The sequence below is a fragment of the Talaromyces rugulosus genome, chromosome I (genome assembly GCF_013368755.1).
Source record: "Talaromyces rugulosus chromosome I, complete sequence".
Taxonomy (NCBI): domain Eukaryota; kingdom Fungi; phylum Ascomycota; class Eurotiomycetes; order Eurotiales; family Trichocomaceae; genus Talaromyces; species Talaromyces rugulosus.
In genome coordinates this window covers 2,241,210-2,260,701 of record NC_049561.1, presented here as the reverse complement: position 1 = coordinate 2,260,701, position 19,492 = coordinate 2,241,210, and the positions used below count along the sequence as shown (strand labels likewise).

General features: G+C 51.0%; 7 protein-coding genes across 7 annotated transcripts; 5 read left to right on the top strand and 2 right to left on the bottom strand.

The window, feature by feature from the left end:
- Nucleotides 1–134: 134 nt before the first annotated feature.
- Nucleotides 135–1,343, top strand: TRUGW13939_00767 (uncharacterized protein; the record flags this gene model as incomplete). The annotated part of the gene is made up of 1 exon (XM_035483973.1): nucleotides 135–1,343. One exon carries the CDS (start codon nucleotides 135–137, stop codon nucleotides 1,341–1,343), a length of 1,209 nt encoding a protein of 402 aa, XP_035339866.1.
- Nucleotides 1,344–2,929: 1,586 nt separating this feature from the next.
- On the top strand, nucleotides 2,930–5,944 carry TRUGW13939_00766 (uncharacterized protein; the record flags this gene model as incomplete). The annotated part of the gene is made up of 3 exons (XM_035483972.1): nucleotides 2,930–3,293; nucleotides 3,359–4,418; nucleotides 5,041–5,944. The coding sequence occupies 3 exons, from the start codon at nucleotides 2,930–2,932 to the stop codon at nucleotides 5,942–5,944; spliced, it is 2,328 nt and encodes a 775-aa protein (XP_035339865.1).
- On the bottom strand, nucleotides 5,933–7,418 carry TRUGW13939_00765 (uncharacterized protein; the record flags this gene model as incomplete). Its single annotated transcript, XM_035483971.1, has 5 exons — nucleotides 5,933–6,402; nucleotides 6,461–6,577; nucleotides 6,628–6,645; nucleotides 6,701–7,135; nucleotides 7,196–7,418. The coding sequence occupies 5 exons, from the start codon at nucleotides 7,416–7,418 to the stop codon at nucleotides 5,933–5,935; spliced, it is 1,263 nt and encodes a 420-aa protein (XP_035339864.1).
- A 973-nt stretch (nucleotides 7,419–8,391) lies between these two features.
- TRUGW13939_00764 (uncharacterized protein) lies at nucleotides 8,392–10,375 on the top strand (the record flags this gene model as incomplete). Its single annotated transcript, XM_035483970.1, has 8 exons — nucleotides 8,392–8,830; nucleotides 8,902–8,979; nucleotides 9,027–9,461; nucleotides 9,517–9,666; nucleotides 9,721–10,029; nucleotides 10,095–10,189; nucleotides 10,247–10,324; nucleotides 10,373–10,375. 8 exons carry the CDS (start codon nucleotides 8,392–8,394, stop codon nucleotides 10,373–10,375), a joined length of 1,587 nt encoding a protein of 528 aa, XP_035339863.1.
- An 861-nt stretch (nucleotides 10,376–11,236) lies between these two features.
- Nucleotides 11,237–12,203, top strand: TRUGW13939_00763 (uncharacterized protein; the record flags this gene model as incomplete). The annotated part of the gene is made up of 6 exons (XM_035483969.1): nucleotides 11,237–11,259; nucleotides 11,311–11,419; nucleotides 11,474–11,566; nucleotides 11,628–11,787; nucleotides 11,850–12,108; nucleotides 12,173–12,203. The coding sequence occupies 6 exons, from the start codon at nucleotides 11,237–11,239 to the stop codon at nucleotides 12,201–12,203; spliced, it is 675 nt and encodes a 224-aa protein (XP_035339862.1).
- A 1,621-nt stretch (nucleotides 12,204–13,824) lies between these two features.
- TRUGW13939_00762 (uncharacterized protein) lies at nucleotides 13,825–16,443 on the top strand (the record flags this gene model as incomplete). Its single annotated transcript, XM_035483968.1, has 1 exon — nucleotides 13,825–16,443. One exon carries the CDS (start codon nucleotides 13,825–13,827, stop codon nucleotides 16,441–16,443), a length of 2,619 nt encoding a protein of 872 aa, XP_035339861.1.
- Nucleotides 16,444–16,716: 273 nt separating this feature from the next.
- On the bottom strand, nucleotides 16,717–19,354 carry TRUGW13939_00761 (uncharacterized protein; the record flags this gene model as incomplete). Its single annotated transcript, XM_035483967.1, has 7 exons — nucleotides 16,717–16,787; nucleotides 16,864–17,142; nucleotides 17,204–17,281; nucleotides 17,353–17,781; nucleotides 17,861–18,273; nucleotides 18,596–19,165; nucleotides 19,227–19,354. The coding sequence occupies 7 exons, from the start codon at nucleotides 19,352–19,354 to the stop codon at nucleotides 16,717–16,719; spliced, it is 1,968 nt and encodes a 655-aa protein (XP_035339860.1).
- Nucleotides 19,355–19,492: the final 138 nt, after the last annotated feature.

The window sequence follows — 19,492 nt, the reverse complement described above, 5'->3', positions numbered from 1 at the left end:
CCGGACAACAAAACAATCACCAACCTCGCCAAAACTGTTTCTCGCTTTCTCTTTCTCTCTCGTTTCTCGTTCTTCCTCTCTCTCACTGTCGCCTATATTGATCGATCCCCTCTACTCTGGCGTATTCAGTCGCTATGGCGCTGGATTCCGTGACCGCTCCGTACGTCCTCCTGCTGCTGCCGGGCCCGCCTTCCCCCGCAGTGCGCCAGCTGAGCGATGTGTATGGCCCAGCGCTATCGCATTTATTCTCTGGCCTCGCGACCCAGCTCAAAGGCTCTAGCCGGATAGCAAAGGTTGACGTTGCCTTGGATATCCCTCAATTGCTTTCTGCTCGGTTCCAGCCTCGCGCAAAGGCCTTCGCTAGCCTACAACACCTCCTCGCCAACTTCTACACCCTGGTGGTTGCTGCCAGTGTTTCGAGCAATGTGGATTTGGATGGGCCAGGGGGTCTGGATGTGAGGGTCTTCTTTGTCGATGACGACGACTCGTCTCAGGATCAAAAACACAGGCTACAGGGGCCCGTGATCAGCCTGAAAACGCTGGCGACCTCGCAGAGGGCTTGGGACCGTGCTTACGGCCTAGACACAAGGGACGGAGAGCAGCTAGCATCAAAATTCTCAGGCTACGGTGCTTCTATATCTTACGACAAGCTTCCTGGCGGAGCCATTGGGTCAACACCATCCGAGACCACCTTAAGTTCGGACGAAGGGCGGATTACCAGGCATCATGCAGTCATCGTTGGTGGCACTTTTGACCATCTTCATCTTGGGCACAAACTACTACTAACCGCTACAGCCTTGGCACTAGATCCCCCCGGTGAGGAGAAACGAGAAGGCGGGCGGAGATCACTTTGGGTTGGCATAACTGGGGACGAAATGCTCGTCAACAAGAAGTTTGCAGAATATCTAGAGAGCTGGGAGGAGAGGTGGCAAAACACTGCATCATTCCTCAGGGCTATAGTCGACTTCAACCCTCCAGTAGCCCAGACATTTGACATCCAACGGACAGAGCAGCCCGGTCCTAATGGCAAACGCGTGTCAACCCAAGTGGCACCAGATCTAGACATCCATTTAGTACAGATTGCTGACCCGTATGGACCCACGATCACAGAGGAGAACCTGAGCGCCTTGGTTGTGTCAGCAGAGACTCGCTCGGGTGGACAGGCAGTAAACACGGAAAGGGACAAGAAAGGATGGGCATCCTTGGAGGTCTTTGAAGTCGATGTCTTGCAGACGGGAGAAGCAGATGAAGTGGCAAATGCGTCTAGCAGCAACTTTGAGTCCAAAATCAGTAGCACAGATATCCGGCAGCGTCGAATGAAGAGCGCCAAAGGCAACCTTTGAAAAAGGGCACTTGACATGGACGATCGTCTTGTGACAATTACAATCCTGGCGAGAAAATAATGCTGTTTGACAAACGGTGGACAATGTGCCACGTAAGGAGAAGTCATCCTGGTGGTTTGTCGATGCTACATTGGCAGAGGCGAGTGTCTTGTTACTTATAGCTGTCAGCAACCCTGACCCAATTGATGGCCACAACCTGGCGAGTACGCAAAGACACGCCGGACATTATAAACCAATGGGCCACGCGACGTCAGTTTCTTCTGCTGGCCGGTCAGAGACAGTAAATGCCCTGGCGCCTTCATTGGCGCGTGCATGGCCGCGTTGGTGATTGCAGAAAGCGGGCTGCATCGTCCCTCTAGAGTCTGCAGGCCCGACTAGACCGGTAAATATCGACCGTCAACTCCAGCGTCTAGATTAAGATTGCGACGTTTGCGGATGTGATTGGGCGCTGTGACATGCTAGTCGATTTGCCTAGTGCCAGGCAAGATTGCAGGCCTGGCGCCGCCTCGACCTGGCTCTTTGCTGTTTTCTGTTTCAACGCGTGTGGGTGGGCGGCAGCGCTGGGCCAGTGACTCGGGCCAGGCGAGTCCTGGGCGATATTCGAATGCTCGCAAGACTCTCAGATGACAGCGGCGATGCCCACGGCGGTTGGCTAGCGACAAGAGACGGCGTTAGGGCATGTGCATCACTGGATTCACTACTGCAGATTACTGCACCACCACGCCTCCCCTCCCAGGAAGCGGGGGCCCCCCTCTGGACGCACTGCGTTATGCTGCATCATCATCATCATCGCACACTAACTCTTACGTTCGCTGGTTGCGAACGATCATTCAACAGGCTGACTGGAACGCTCCACGACTAGCTAGCCAGCTAGTTAGCTCGACTCCATAACTAGCCGCCGGCCGTGCACCTGCAGGGCTTCCGCTCTTCAGATGCCTCTGCCCATCTCCAATCGTTCCTTGCGACTTGCAGACGCTACACAGTAAGCTTCAACCCGGCCTGCTCCATTTGACACGGTAAACAAACCCAGTGGATGCATGCTTTGCATGATGGACCTGGAGTTTTGGTACCTTTTCAGTCATGTGACCGTGGTGTGGATGCCTCTGCATAGCTGATACTGCGTCCAAGAGGTTGGTCGAGGGCTCACAGTCGCCAGGGGTCCGCTGCTGCACGTCCAGGTCAGTAAGTAGTGGCAGCAAGCAGCACATGCATGGATCTGTAGCGACATGAGACCTACTTCCCCCAACCCTTCTAGTGCTGCCAGCTTGTTTCTGCAGCTCCATACCATGCTGCTGATTTTCATCCTCCGGTGACCTAAGAACACATTTTTTGAGGGGATGTGCTATCCGTCAAAAACGCAGCCTCCACGCGATCTCGTTTCCTCCTCAGTTGCTTGTTTTCCCCCTTTTTATTTTTATACTTTTTTTTTCCTCCGGTTTTATATATATATATATATATAAACATTTATTTATATTTATATTCTCTTTTTTCCCTCCTAGCTCTCTCTACCATTTTTTTTCCCGTGCCCCTCTATGCCAATTAGCGTGAGTTACGGCCGGTGAGTAGGCTGCCTGCCTGCAGCGACGATGGACGAGCCCTGTCTCATCAACAACCTAGCTGATGAGCTGCTGAGTCTGGTATTGCTTTTCTTGCTTGCCGAAACGGAAGAGGCTCCTGGTGGGCATCGTAATCGGCATGGGTACGTTATACCGATCATCAGACGACGCACCGACGATGTGGGTTTTCCAAAGGGCGAGAAATCGGATTTGGACAGGTATAGGCTGGTGTGCACGCGATTTTTGCGAATTGCAACACCATGGAAGTTCCGCCACTTTACTTTGAGGTTTTCAAGAGACGGGTTTAATCGGGTAAACGAGCTGGTTGATATGCGACTAGCTGGTCACATACGTTATTTTACTTATATGGTCAGGCCGTCTTACCAAGGACCCGGTAGGTAGCCAGCGAATTTTAAGCCATGACAAAAAACACTGGTACTGACCAAAATTCCGCTTCAGACTGGGAGAATTTTCTTAACGGATTGGATGACCCTTCGCTCTCCAAAATCCACCGCGCCCGGCTAGCTGACCAAAAGCTTCTGACCGAGACTTCGAATGATTTGGTTGCGTTAAAGAAGGCAATGGCGGCTTTTTCGTCACTGCAGCAGATCAAACTGCTTCGGCTGCAGGACCAAGCTGACGAAGATATTATGAATCGGGCAAGACGAAATAACGCTAACCATGGTCTTTATCTCGACTGGGAACCGGCTTGTTCACGTGCAGTCCAGAACTTGGGGGTCGCCCTGTTGGGCTCTGCGTGTCACTCTGTCCGATTCCTCGGGCCCCAGCTTAGCCCCAAGGCCTCTATGAGGCTATTGCATACACCTGATCGCGCGGTGTCCAATCTCGGAGAACGGCTTACGTGTCTAGATGTTAGTTTTCAATCAGCTCAGGATATGACTTCGGCGATGGCAGGGCTATCCGGGGTCTTTGGCAAATTCTTCTTAGCTGCAAGAAATCTGATTACGATAAGTGTTGGCTTTCCAGCCAACAATCCTGTGTCGTTACCTCTGGAGAATATTTTCAATCATCTTTATTGGCCACGGTTGCGTTGCCTGGGAATACAAGGCTGGAAACTTGATTCTGCAGAAATAATAGCCCTGGTGCGGCGACACCGGACTCGGCTGAGAGAACTGCGCATACCGCACGTATACCTCACGGGCGAAGGAAACCGGTGGCGGGACATCCTTTCGGTTCTCCGTGACGAGATGGAACAGCTCGAGAGTGTGGACTTGCAACACATTGACTACGCATTTCATTTCGACTCGGAAGTCGTCAACGGCATCGAGATTCCGCCGGGACACACGACGGACGAAGAGGATGAGGTCGTCCTGTACGACAATAATGGGAGAACTGAAGAAGATACCGACTCTTGGTCTGTGGTATCGTCTGCGCACCACTCCTCACACTCCTCGCAGAGTGAAACCTCCATGTCGGAGACGCACCGCCAGCCGATGCAGGCACTGTCCCCGGAAGAGCTCGGCTTGCTAAGTGTTGATGATCTGGGCGATAATGGAATGTACGTGAAGCGAGAGCATTGGAGTGTGTGGGAAAAATGGGTGTTGTCAAGGACTTGTGTGTAGACGGACGAGTATAAATTCGTCTGTCTACGTCTACGGCGGAGATGAGAAAGCCAAGTTTGTGCATGCCATCCCACTATCACTTCAGATGTCACAGGAATGACAGATGAGGTGTTTGTCAGTCAAAAACTTGATTGTAGAATAAACCGTCGCATACTACATAGTAACAGTGAGTTCTTGAGGTATTCATTTGACCTATTACTCAAAGAAAGCGGTTTTTTGACTTTAGATGTCGCTATCAATTGAAATGGTTATATTCAAATTGCGTTTCAACATTGAGTACATATGACATCTGGAGCAAAAGGGGATTCTTCAGGAATGCATGTGGGGACCAAAGCTTATTTGCACTAGTTAACTATGTGCGGGATTACTATTTTTATTATTTTCTTCAGGCACAACTTTTTCCTCTGATAACAATTCTACATACCAACGGATAATAATAATCCTTTTTTTTTTGTGCGTTTCCGCTCGTCCTCTCTCTTCGTCTATACTCTCTAGTATCAACAACAACAACAACAACAACAAAAAAACATCGCAGACGAATTGAATCAAACCAAAAAGAAGAGAGAGAATGGAAACAACTTCCGAGCCCGCACCCGACTCCCAAATCAATCATGCATCAGCCATCGCCTACTGGACCAGCGTCTCGGCCACCGTAAACGGCATGCTCGGCGGATATCCGCAGGTGTCGTACATTGATCTACGCGGATCTTCGTTGTTTCTATCGAAACTGCGACGTTTGCGATTAGTGGGTGATGATGATGACGGTAGTGGCAAACAGGACAACCAAACACAGACACAGACACAGACACAAACACAAGAGAAAAAAAAGCTGAAGAGAGGGGTTGATTGCGGCGCTGGGATTGGGAGGGTGACAGAAGGATTTCTGAGTAAAGTGTGCGAGGTGGTTGATATTGTTGAGCCTGTGGGAAAATTCGCAGACGTGGTTCGCAACGGGCCCCTGGGTAAAAGTGGTGTTATTGGTGATGTTTACGTGTCTGGGTTGGAGGATTGGGAGCCCGCGCTTGCTGGCAAGAAGTACGATCTGGTCTGGAATCAGTGGTGTGTTGGACATCTTACGGATACGCAGCTGATAGAATACTTGAAACGGGTTGCTGCGTCTCTGACGGATTCAGGGCTCATTGTTTTAAAGGAGAACGTGTCCACTGATATTAACGGGAAAGACCATTACGACACCACTGACAGCGCTGTCACCCGAGCAGAGACCAAGTTTAAGCAGATTTTCAAACAGGCTGGGTTGAAATTGGTCAAGTCGGAGGAGCAGTTGGGCTTTCCCAAGCAACTCGGCTTGCTGCCCGTCAAGTTTTTCGCCTTGCGCCCAGAGGAAAACAACAGACCAAAGAAAAATGAGAAGGAATCAATACACAAGGAATCACAAAGACAAGAGTTGAAACGAAAAAGAGAAGAAACCACCGAAACTACCGCCACCTCCTTAGAAAAATGAGAATTTTGACTTGGTCGTCTCGCTCTCGGCAGGGATCTCGGAGGCTCCATCCAGCGACGCAGTGAATGGTCCACTGGAACTGCCGTTGACAATACCAGTCTCCCCAGATGCTTCGCCATTGACGGCGTTGTTGGCTTCACTGGTTTCCTTGTCGGCAGTGGACTCGGGAACAGGAGCTGCGTCGGCGGCCTCTTCCTCTTCGTCGGTCTTGGGTGGATCGATCAAGCTCATGATGAACTCCCACTCTTTTGGCGTAACGCGGGACACGCTCACGCGAGACTGGCGCAGGGTTTGTAGGTTTTCCAATGGCTTCCCAGGAAGGCCGTGGGCTTTCAATGTGTCCAATTTCAGGATTTTGTCAAACTTGCGTCGGAACTCGACGTGGACGACCTCCCATTTTGGGTTATCGCGGGTTGACTTTTCATCAAAGTATGGGTGTGTAGAGTCGAATGCGGATTCTAGTGTCGCGAAGAAATTAGCATGCGAGGCGGCTTTTGATTTTCTTCTGATACATACCGTCGACCGAATGCTCTCTGACAACTTCCATCAAGCCTACAATACCGGGGACCTTGCAGCTGGAGTGGTAGAAGAAGGCTTGGTCGCCCTTCTTCATCGCACGCAGATTGTTTCGAGCTATTGTCATGTTGAATAAAGTTAATGGCTTGCAGAGATTCGCGTCTTACCAACAGGGTTACGGACACCTATATAATCCAATTAGCATCAACAGACTATAAATCCAAAAGGAGCCAATCTTACCATCCCATGGCTCAGGCACCTCAGCCGCTTGTAGATCGTCGATGGAGAATTTGACATCCACACCTTTGACCAGGCGCGACTCCGGCTCGGCCTTCATGAGCCAGTATGATCGACCATCGGGTCCGTACGCGTCATCTTCAGGAACCTCAATAGTCAGGTCGGGCTCTTTCTCTTTAAGGTGCGCGAAAGCGGCTTTTCCAATGGACGAGGAAGTCGGCAGTAGTCGGGTCTTCTTCGCGGTCTGCTTCTTGACAGGCACGGCAGCCAACTTGCTGGGTCCCCCCACTGGTCTCCGTCCTCTTCTCGCTGGCGTGATGGCAGCGATGGAGGTCTTTGGCGGCCTTCCAAGTCGCTTCTTGGGCTTACCTGTGACTGTTTTGGCAGCGGCGATTTTTGATTTCGCGGCGGTGGCTGTGGTCGTGGTCTTTGGTAAATCTATCCCGTAAAACGCGTTAGAAGTCGCGTACTGACTGCCTGTGGTTTTATTTTGCGTACCTTGTGCGCTCTTCAACGATGGACGGCCTCTCTTCTTTGGCGTCACTGAGCTGGTTTTAACAGGCGTGGCAGCAGCAGTTGGTTTTGTTCTGGCTGCGCGCGGTGGCAGTTTCGCGAACCGTTTGGGACGAGCAGTCGCGGCAGTCTCGGCAATTGGCTTGCGCGCTCTCTTTGATAGAGGCTGGCCATCAGCGGCGGCTGAAGGGCGTTTTTTGGGCGGCATCGCGAAAAATTCACGCGACTGAAGCTTTGGTAGATAGGGGAAATTGAAGTTGTAGGATACAGGAGAATGCCGCGAGCCTGAGGAGGCTGGCAACAACAACAACGACGAGTTTCTTTCCGCTAGTATGTATTGGGTTAGCGTGGAATTCACCTTTGTTTGACTACATCAGGTTCAATTGACATTTGTTTCGTCTGGTCTAGACCTGTCTATGTATATACAAGGAATTATGGTTGGGTTGATAATAAGCCGTGGTTTCTATTTGGCCCGGACGGAATAGGTACTTCCACCAACGTGCAGAATAGCATCAAGTTGGCGGCTTGGCGGCTGATAAGTAGGTATACACATGACGGCAAACTGTTCAAATGTTGATTTGAAACTCTTGTCAAGGTTCTCTACACTTGATCTATCAGAGCATGTTCATGTTCACTATGCCACCATCCTCCAGCTGGTAAAGGCCGCGGAGGAGGGGACCTACTCCGAGCCGATTTCCCCCACGGTAGCCGGAAACAGTCAGTCCGTCTTCAATCATGCTCCCGGCAGAAACAGCAGCCTCTGGCCTGCTCTGGGTTGGAAAACGAGTGCATAATCGTCGAGATGAGCCAATCGCATTCCTCCCTTCCTCCTGCGAGGCTGACTATTATTACTGATGTGACTTGTTGTTTTTCGGCCTTCTGAGCGACCCTGCAATAGGCAAGTTTCCCGCCGGGTAAAGATCTCCACTTTCCCCTCGGCCTCAAGTCTCAAGCTAATGTCTTTTTACTTGTTAGTGCTCTTGCTATGATTTGATAAAATCTCTAGCTATCGTCCAGTCACCACTTTTTCTTTTTGTCCCCTCTTGTTGGCTTTACCATGATACAAAAACCAGCCCAGACTCCTCCGTCCTCCAAGGTCATCGCAGACACCACATCTATACAGTCTTGCTCATCTCTGGGCTGGCGTCGACCTTGCAGAAGAATCGCATCGCAAAGACGACATGGCCTCGGGTGAAGAAGTTCTTGCTCCGGCCCAGACACCTCCAACAACTCAAGATATCGAATATCTCTATCTCGACTTTTCGACAGAACTGCCTGTGCCCAATGGACTGTCCAGCTCGTCGTCGGCTGAACTGCCTGCGCCGCCGCCATGTCCGAATCTAAAGAAATACACATCGCCTTTCCTCTGGTCAAACACACGCAAGTCCTTGGTCACCTGGTTAGCCTGTGGCGTGACGACGCTGGCAGCGTACTCGGCCGGCCAGCTTACGCCTACAGCATCACAATTGATGCCGCTGTGGAATGTTAGCAGCGTTGCCATTAACACCGGTATCACCATCTTTTGCGTTGGCTTTGCCGTTGCTCCTATGGTGCTGGCTCCTTTTTCCGAGATCAATGGCCGGCGGCCTGTGTTTATTGCTAGTGGAGTACTTTTTACGGGTGAGAAATTATACTCCTGTGTCGGGATCAACTTGATAGTTCAAAAGCTAACTCCAACTTCCTATGTCTAGCTTGCATATTCGGCTGTGGCGGATCAAACTCTCTGGCCGGGTTGCTGGTTGCTCGGTTTTTCCAGGGCGTTGGTGGATGTACGTCGTATTTCGGTTTTTTCCAGGAGAATGCTAATACTAGACAGCTACATATTCAACCATGGTTGGCGGCGTGATCAGCGACATCTATCACACCGAAGACCGCAACACGCCCATGGCGCTGTTTGCTGGCGCAGCCCTGTTCGGAACGGGACTGGCTCCTATTATTTGCGGCACGATTGTCGAGCGAACATCCTGGCGATGGGTATACTGGTCACATGGGATTGTCAGCGGCGCCTTTGTGATCATCATGTACGTGTTTTTGAAGGAGACGAGAGGCAGTATTCTTCTCAGTCGAAAGGCCCGGGCTCTCAACCAGTGGTATAACAGCCTGGAGGAAGCGGGCTACTATGGAGTGGTCTTTGAATCAAATGGTGCCTCTGAGAAACAGACATCTCGCCGGATTCGTTGGAAGGTGAAAGCCGACGAAGAGCGAGTCTCATTAGGCAAGATGATTAGCATCTCGTGCTATCGGCCTTTTCGTAAGCAATTCGATGTATATTTCGGTTGACCTATTTATCTAACTGACCATGACAGACCTGCTCTTTTCCGAACCAGTTGTCTTTTTCTTTTCACTGTGGGTATCTTTCAGTTGGGCTGTCTTGTATCTACAGTTTGGATCCATACCGTTGGTTTTTGTGAACAACCACGGGTTTACAGGAGCACAATCTGGCTATGTATTCGCATGTGAGCATAACAAAAGATTCTTTTTACTTGTGTGTTTGCTAACATGTCGTCTAGCAATGTCTGTGGGAGCGATACTAGCAACGATATTAAGCATTTCCCAAGAAAAAGTGGCCATTCGCTTTGGCAAAATGTCCAGCACACCCGAGGGCCGGCTGTACTTTGCTTGCATCGAGTCTATCCTGATGCCCATAGGACTCTTCTGGTTTGGCTGGACGTCTTTTTCGTCTGTGCCCTGGATTGTGCCGGCTGTTGCGGTGGGATGCGCTACGATGGGGATCTTTTCTATCTACCTTGCTGTTTTTAATTATCTGGCCGATACGTACCACCGATACGCTAGCTCTGCGCTTGCAGCACAGTCTTGCTGTAAGCCTTTCCGTGTTGTTTTCGGTTGTGTAGATGTCGAGATGTTGACTTTGTGTGTGTCTCAGGTCGGAATCTATTGGGGGGAATCTTCCCGCTCGTCACCAATGCCATGTTCACCAATCTCGGATACCCAGCAGCGTCCAGCCTGCTCGGCGGTATTGTAGGAATTCTCTCTTCTCAGGGATATTGTTATTCGCATCGCTCACATATTTGACAGGGCGCATTATTGACCATTGTACCGTGGGTGCTCGTGTTTTATGGACCGAAGATCCGGGCTCGGAGTAAATTTGCCAGTGTAAGTGGTTGTCGTCGTCGAAAGCTGTTGGTCATGGCTAATGATGAGTAGGAATTGGTGCATCAACAATGAGCGTGCAGTGTTTCTCCAAAGTCGAGGACTGCGGTGGCCAAACATTTGGACGAGATAGTTCCACGTTCCACGCAATGATGAATTATTAATAATCAAGATGGCCGAAAAAACGTCAGCTGTGCTCTTCGATTGCGCCATTTCTGGTGTCGTCAATTGGCCGGTATCGCACTGGCACTATTCCTTGATCTCTAGCATTCGGCCGACAATCTCGGGTGAGAGATTGCGTGGTGTGTGTGAGAGTGTAGTACTGTATAAGTCGAGGAGTCCAGGAGGGTCATTGCCAGGAGGGTGTTGGTGTAAGAGGAAGAATCGGAGATGCAGAAGGATATAAAAACGCACAGCACCCAGACAGAAAGAAGTAGGAATAAATAATATGGCAGGCGAGGGCAGGATTTAAGGTGCTGCCGCATGGCCCAAAGCGGACTAGCGCGCCCCGCCGAGCCAGGACTCGCCCGAGAGCCTGAATCGTGAGGCAGCTTCTCCCCCGGCGCTAAACTGCTTTTGGCAGTCTGCAATAACGTCATTCGTCCGAAACAGGAGCAGTCTAACCAATACCGGTGCATTTCCAGCTCCACAGCGGGGCCACCACAGCCAATCACGCATAATATCCTCCCGATGGCGTGATTGTGAACAGCGACAATTGTATACAACCGCCTGCCGTTTTCATTCGCCGGCGAATGGGCTGTGATGCCAATAAGGGAACTGGTGGAGAGAGCAGAAGAGGGGTGAGGAGGGGGGGGAAGCTTTATTATTTATCTCGCTCCTCGTCTCCTTCTTTCCACAAAAACACAAACCTTCAATCTCTTCCATCCCGTCCATCTTCGTCTTCAAGCAGTCACAATGGCCACCACTGAGCGTGCTCCGTATGTTCCCATTTACTACACATTGCTATCTTCTCTACTAACACGTAGCAGCCTCCGCCTGGGCTCTGTTGCCCCTAACTTTGATGCTGAGACCTCCACCGGTCCCATCAACTTCCACGAGTTCATTGGCAACAACTGGGTCGTCCTTTTCTCCCACCCGGTAGGCGAATGCAAAATACCTCACACACTTCTTCTGAGCTAACAAGATGGACAGGATGACTTTACTCCCATTTGCACCACCGAGCTCGGTGCTTTCGCCAAGCTCGAGCCCGAGTTCAACGCCATTGGTGTCAAGCTCATCGGTCTGGTCAGTGATACTCTTTTTTTTTTTTTTTGTGGCAATATGTTCTCGTCACTAACCCAAACAGAGCGCCAACAACGTCGACTCTCACCACAAGTGGATCAAGGACATTGACGAGATCAGCGGCTCCAACCTCAAGTTCCCCATCATCTCGGACCCTGAGCGCAAGATTGCCTACCTGTACGACATGGTTGACTACCAAGACACCACCAACGTCGACCAGAAGGGTACGCCTCCCTCTGTCTCCCTCAAAAAAAAAAAAAAAAATCATAGCTGATTGCTGAATTAGGCCTCCCTCTCACCATCCGCACCGTCTTCGTCATCGACCCCAGCAAGAAGATCCGTCTGACCTTGGCCTACCCTGCCTCGACCGGCCGCAACACCGCCGAAGTGCTGCGTGTTGTGCAGGCCCTGCAGACCACCGACAGCAAGGGCGTCACCACCCCGATCAACTGGCTGCCCGGTGATGACGTCGTCATCCCCCCTCCAGTCTCCGACGAGGCTGCCATTGCCAAGTTTGGTGCCGAGAACATCCGCACTGTCAAGCCGTAAGTTTATTTATTTTTATACAAGGTTGTAATCGGAATTTTGACTAACGATGCTGGGTTACAGTTACCTCCGCTTCACCAACGTCGGAAAATAGATGTGGGACTACTCTTGTACAAGAAAAAAACATCTGTTCTGTTCTGGCCCCGATCTGATTTCTTTTGTGATGCCCCTTGATGATACCGATAATTAGCTACTGCTAGAAGCTTCAATGAGATTTGATTGATAATAATAACGTCACTTGAAATGAATACCGTAAAATGCCAAACCAACAAAAACCAACCAACCAACCAACCAACAAACGGGTTTGCGCGTAATTCACGGGTAATCGGCGGGTATTCAACCGTCTTTAACGCCGTTAATTGCGCAAAAAACCAAACCAAAACCACAAAAAAACGTGGACACGGCCTTGGCGTACAAATTAAAATTTACCCGATTAGGCAGTCTGTAATGGGGCGCCGTAGTAACCTTAAATGGGGCTGGAAATGCTGGGAAACGCGCTGTTACTGGTCGAATATATATTAAAATAATACTTTCTATGATAATTTATTTTCAATTTATTTATTTTTTTCCCTCGGTCGGTCCGTGGCAAGCCTTGCATGAGACCGTTAGCTTAGTTGTTTTAGCTTGCTTTGCTCAGAGTTCAGTTCAGCCCGCGGGGTGATGGAACAATGGAACAGTATTCATTGTGCATACGTACCCTGTAATCACATCTGGCGACCCCTTGCATGCGATGCGCCTCGGCCTGTAATATTCGCCTCGGCCGGGCGCGATACTATTCGTGATTGGTATGATCATATATAATAACTTAATAGTTGATGGTACTATCCCATATTCTCCGCCCCCGGCTCTTGGGGTTGGTAAATACAAGCCGTTACGGTAAGATTACAGACATAGCGTGCGCAAAGGCCACACGATTGGAGGAAAGCCTGAGTCGTCGAACCACGGAAACCAAAACCACCGATTGATTGAAACCTCTTTTTCTTTCGTATCTCTCGCTGTCCTCTTCTTTTCTCTCCGGCGAACTCTCTCTCTCTCTCTCCCTCTCTCTCGATCAACTCTCCCGGCCCCTCTGGACTTTGTCGTCTATATATAATACGGACTACACCTATCGAAAATAATATATAATACTGCTATATATATATATGTCCCCCTGGTTGTCCGGTGCGGGGTGTGCTCTCGCGCGTTTACCAGGTACCGCTTTCCGCTTTCCGCGTGCGACTTTTTAATACATGACCAACTTCGCCATGTTTCTGACACGTTGAAAGACGACCAAGAGGGCCATTGATCCGTTCTACGTCCTATTTACTGAACCTGCTGTGATCAACAACTCTTCGGATCAGACTGGTTGGATTTTTATTAATTTTGTTTTTTGATATACACAACATTGAAGTTCATATACCCATCGATTGATCCCGCCGTCCGAAATTTCGTTTCGCTTTCGCTTGTTTCGCTCGTCTCGCCACGTTCGTCGGAAATGCTCCCGGATCCTCTAGGATTTATTGGATTTATTGGAATAAGTAGCAATCTGTTCTATACGTCAGCGGGCGACCTCTGTTTCTCCGTCGAATACTGCCCTCGTTAACGACCACGACGCCAAATTGTGCCTTTTTGGAGGAAAGCTCGCAACAAGATCGACATACGACATACGACATACGACACGGCATACGATATAATAAATCCTCACACGTCTACTATTTCAACACAACCTTGTCAACATGTCGCGGAGTCAGTCGAGTCTAAGCTTGAGCCAGTTCGACGGCATCAGGGAAGACATGGCCTCGACATCGGCTTCGCCCGCGCCCCAAACGGCCAATTCGAATTCGGGCCCAATCAACCTGTCCGGACTGGTTTTCAACGTGCGTAGGACGACGGGGCGAGAACCGCGGGCGCTCGTGGGCGCCACAACCACCATCCTGGGCGACAAGCTGTACGTGTTCGGAGGCCGTGTGCTGTCGCGATCCAACCCGCAGCTCACCTCGGATCTGTATGAGCTGGATCTCATCCGAAGGCATTGGACAAAAGTGGAAGCATCAGGCGACATTCCGCCGCCGCGCTACTTTCACAGCATGTGCGCCGCTGGTGACACAAAGCTAGTATGTTTCGGCGGTATGTCGCCGGCTTCCGGCAGCGACGCGGTGCAAGCGAACAACAGCCAGAACGGCCAGCAAGACGCCCAGGCCGAGGTCAAGGTCATGTCCGATATTCATGTGTACGATGTACTCTTGAGATCATGGACCCGCGTCACTCCCAAGGACTCGCCGCAGGGCCGCTACGCTCATTGCGCCACGATCTTGCCATCCAGTACCTACTTCACCTCAGCCAATGCCCCATTGTCCGCCATCCACAGGAATCCGTCGTCGACAAATCCGCACCAGGGCACCCTGGGCCCCGAGATCGATGGCATTGGCGGCGCCGAAATGGTCATTGTCGGTGGCCAGGATAGCTCGAACCACTACATCGAGCAGATCAGTGTGTTCAACCTTCGCAGTCTCAGGTGGACTTCGACCAGTCCCTTGGATCGAAGCTGCGGTGCTTACCGCAGTGTTGTCGCCCCATTGACAAACATGAACACGTCTGACCTCGGAATGGCGGCTGAGAATGCAGAAGAAGCAGGCCCACCGATCGAGAATCCCGAGACGGGTTGTCCAATGCTGATCTATTCCAACTACAACTTTCTAGACGTCAAGCTGGAGCTCCAAGTCCGACTACCAGACGGGAATTTGGTGGAAAAGCCCATGCTCGGCGACGCTTCTCCTCCGGGCTTGCGTTTCCCCAACGGCGGCATCATCAACAACCATTTCGTGGTCAGCGGCACTTACCTCACCTCGTCAAAGCAGGAATATTCTCTATGGGCGCTTGACCTGAAGACGCTCACCTGGAGCCGAATCGATGCCGGTGGAACAGTGTTTAGCAGCGGCAGTTGGAACAGAGGCGTTCTCTGGGAACGCCGAAACACGTTTGTTATTCTGGGTAACCGCAAGCGAAGTTTGGTGGACGACTACAACCACCGCCGAATCAATTTCTCCCATTTGTGTATGGTCGAGCTAGAGGCTTTCGGGTTGTACAACAATACCTGTCGCACGGCGCCAACTTCTGGGTATGTCTCGGTCAGCGCACCGTCAGTCCCGGCCTCGTTGCAGCCGAAACTCGCTCGGCTCACATCCGGCGGCCGGCCGTACTCTGCAGCTTCCGATCAATTGGGTAAAGTTTCATTTTCTATGCGCGAGATGGCGGATATGGATCTTCAGGCCTTGGGAGGAGAACGCATTCCTGTAAACTCTCGCATTCTGGCTCGCCGATGGGGGCCTTTTTTCATCCAACTCTTGCGTGAATCGTCAGACCTTGGTATCTCTGATTCGGCCACGCTGCGTGGTGCTGGTGGTAGTGGAACGGGCCCAAGTCGCAACTCCAGCATTACCATCACGCCGTCTCTAGACTCGTCCAACGGCAGCTATTCGAATGCCAGCACGCTGGTCAGTGGGAGCAGCTTGCCATCGTCGAATTCTCGCCTTTTATCCAATCTAGAAGCCCCCTCGGCTCATTCTATTGCGCCAACGACACGACCCCGCGTGCTTTACCTACCACATACGCTCCCGACAGTGCGACTTTTGGTCTACTATCTCTATACCTCTTCATTACCCCCAGCGAACTCTCCGCTGTGTACACCACATATCCTCTGCTCTATTTTGCAGCTGGCCCGGCCGTACCAAGTAGACGGCCTTTTAGAAGCAAGCATTGAACGCTTACATCAAGTCCTAGACGCACCCAATGCTGCCGCCGTATTCAACGCAGCCGCCATGGCCGCCGGCGGTGGCCGAGGCACCGGGTTTGCCAGTAGCATCGGCGGCACTCTAGAGATGCTAAACGGAGCCCAGGACTCCAGCGAATCCCTCGCGAGCGGACAGAGCGCATCCGGTGGTGTCCAGAGCACACTCGCCTCCAACTCTTCCGACACAGAACAGGGCCGACACTCTCGAGTCGGATCCACATCGAAACACCCTCCTCTGCGCATCAATACGAGCATGTCACGCTCGCGCAACGGCGATTATAATAATGACGATTCGTTCAGCGAATCCGGCACCAGCGCATCAACCAACACGAGTTACAGCCAGACCGACTCGGACACAGATGGACGACCACACTCTACTCGGCATCGACGTGGCACCGACGCTGCCGATCGCCAGATCTGGACTGGCGATGTTAGCAGCGTAATTGGCTTGCAAAAGCGAGGTCTGCGCGGACTCATGGAAGGACGCAGGATGCGCGAGCGAAGTGGTGGGAAATCCGGGGTTCCGGCAGCGCCAGCTAGTGTTGGATCTGGCGATGCGCAATAATCCTTTTTCTTTTCGTGTGTTTCCTTTTCTTCGACTGTTGACTGTTGATTGGTCTTCTGGTGATGGGCGTTTCTCTCTCTCCTTTTTTTTTTTCATATACATAGCTTTTGGATGTTGCCACCGAACATAGACTGGTGTATCAATGGGACCACGATGCGTGCGTCGTGATGAATGAATATACGTTTGATAGTAACAGTTATATGGTTGAACTTTTGTTTATGTATTGAATTGTATATATTCTAACAGCAATTCAATGTTGACTAGTCAAGTCAACTACGCCAAACTCTTCAACCCCCTGTACAACTCCTTCTCAACCGCCTCATTCGTCTCAATCACAGCCGTATCTTAGATGTCCCCAATCAGCATCCTTACTCTCTCTCGACTCACAACAAAGAAAGAAAAGAGAAGAAAAAAACTCACCACCAAAGGGCAAAATCTGACTCGCAATCATCCCACCCACACCCGTCACCCGATCCGCAAACCAATACAAATTCGCAATCCCTTCCCAGTTCACTGTGCCTGCGGCTCTGCCCGTCGGCTTTTCGCGGTGGTTGATTGAAAAACTAAGTCCCCAGCCTTCGGTTTCGCTGTCGTCGGCGGCGAGACGGACGGGGCCGTCGCGTTTGAGATGTGGTTTTGCAGAGGGGACGATGGCGTTGATGGAGCGTGGGAAGGTGGGGATTTGGTCTTTGTACATTTCTGGATGGGTTATTAGTTTCGAGGAGAGAGAGAGAGAGAGAGAGAAGGAGAGTTGGGGTACCGTCGACAGTCTCGGGCTTCAAGAGACGAGTGTTGGTTTTGGGACAGGTGCCATTGTTCAAAAGCACTGCTATGATTTCTGCATTCTTGTCAATATCCTCCTTTTTTTTCATAGTCGTCGTTCTGAAAAAGAAGAAGGAAAAAACGTACTGCAGTACTCGCCCGGAGACCCAAAACACCCAGCCCCGCCAGAACAAAATCTATCTTCTTCTGGTGCTGCATGCTCAACCAGCGGAAACCGATACAAATGATCCGAAACATGCAGCGACCCATCAATCTCTCGCTGATGCATATACGCTAGTCTCTGCTTCATCTCCGACGAAGGGAAAAAGCCCATATCCTTGACGGCGAGCGGCTCAAAGATGTGTTTTTGGAAATATTGGTCTAGTGACAGGCCAGAGACGCGCTCGACAATAGCGCCAGCCCAGTCAATGTTGACGCCGTACTGGAATGCTGTTCCTGGTTGGTTTACTAGAGGTAGACCCAGTACATCGGCGGTGTTGCCGGCGAATTCGTCGAAGCCGATGGGATGCGAGTAGTCGCGCAGGCGGGGGTCATCAAAGGGATATCCAAAGCCGGCTATCTATGTTAGTTGAACTTTTTTCTTTTTTTTTCTTTTTCTTTTTTCAGATAGAAGATAGAAAGGAATAGGTAGTACCGGTGTGGTTCAGGAGCATGCGCAACGTGATGCCGCGCTCCTTGTCGACCAGTTTGAAGCCACTCTGCAAATCGCCAGCAAGGACTTTTACAGCCTTCAACTCGGGCGCGATGGTTTCGATTTGCTGGACATTGTCAAGTGCCAGTTTCCCCTGTTCGACGAGTTGCATGCACGCAATGGCTGTGATCATCTTGGTGCACGAGGCCAGCCAGAACACGGTATCCGGGGTCATGGGGCTGTTCGCAATTCCCAGGCCCCGGCTACCAGAGGCGTGGCTGAATATGATGTTTCCATTGCGATTGACTGCGCTGTATACCAGGCCGGCGACTGCGGGCGTTGGGCCGGTGGTGGGTTTGTCGAGGTGTTGTCGGAGAGAAGCTTCAATCGCTGCGGGGAAGTGCGGGGTGGCCATGCTGGCGGTTTACTGCTTAGTTTGTCACGGATGAACTAGAAATAAGAATTGGTCGAGTGGTGTAGTGAGAGTGAGTAGATGTAAGTTGACGAACGGGCAGGAATTCTTCAATATTAAATGTTGCAGGAGAGATCGTCTTCCTCGGCATGCTGGAGCCGTGTGGAGTCTCCGATCATTCGATTTTACCTGTATTGTTACATGGACATGTATAAAGCAAGGAGATGGATGGACGTAAATTATCAAGCCATGTTAAAAAAAAAACTCCCAAAAACAGGCTCAATGTTGTTGAAATGTTCTCTATCGACGTCTATATCAATTGATACTACTCCAACGGCTTCACCGTCTTGACCACCTTTGCAGGCTGTCCCATGGCCACACTCCACGCTGGAATATCTCTGCTCACCACCGCGCCGGCAGCAATCGTACAGCCCTTGCCAATCGTGACGCCCGGTAGAATCACAACATGCCCACCGATCCAGCAGTCGTCGCCAATCACCACGGGCTTTGCATACTCGACATTATCCCTCCGGCTCTGCACATCAGTCTCATGCGTAGCCGCAAAGATGGAAACATTAGGACCAAACATGACCCGGTCGCCAATCGTAACTAGACCGCAGTCCAAGATACAAAGATTGAAGTTGGCATAAACCCGCTCGCCGAGCCGGATGTTGCATCCATAGTCGATGTAAAACGGTGGCTCGATGAAGATCTCGTCACCTTGCGCACTGCCCAGGATCTCGTGCAGCCACTTCATGCGCAGTTTTGCTAGGCTGTCGTAATCATGCTCACCATCGGTGATGGACTCTGGGGATGGGAAATAGCTGTTGTAGCGATGGCACCAGGCCCGCGCTTGGAATCGGGCTTTGGCCAGCTCGGGGACGAATGCGTCGTATCTACATGCGTTTCAGCAATAGGTTCGATTTTTTTTTTCATGTTTGAGAGAGGGGGTGTTACAGCATTCCCGATATCATGCGTTCGTACTGCTCGCACCATGGTACCTGGTTCAGTTGTCTGGCCAGCGCCAGCTGTTCCTCGTTCTTTTGCTCTGCTGCCCCGGTTGCGCCGGGTTTTGTGTTTGACATGATTTGATAGTATCTGCTGTGGAGTCTTCTTCGCAGGGCTCGATAAAGTGACTCTGTGGTATTCTGGCAAGACTTGCTCGATTATAAGTGAGTGTAGAGTTCCTGACCGCAGAGAGCACACTGAAATACCCGCGGTTC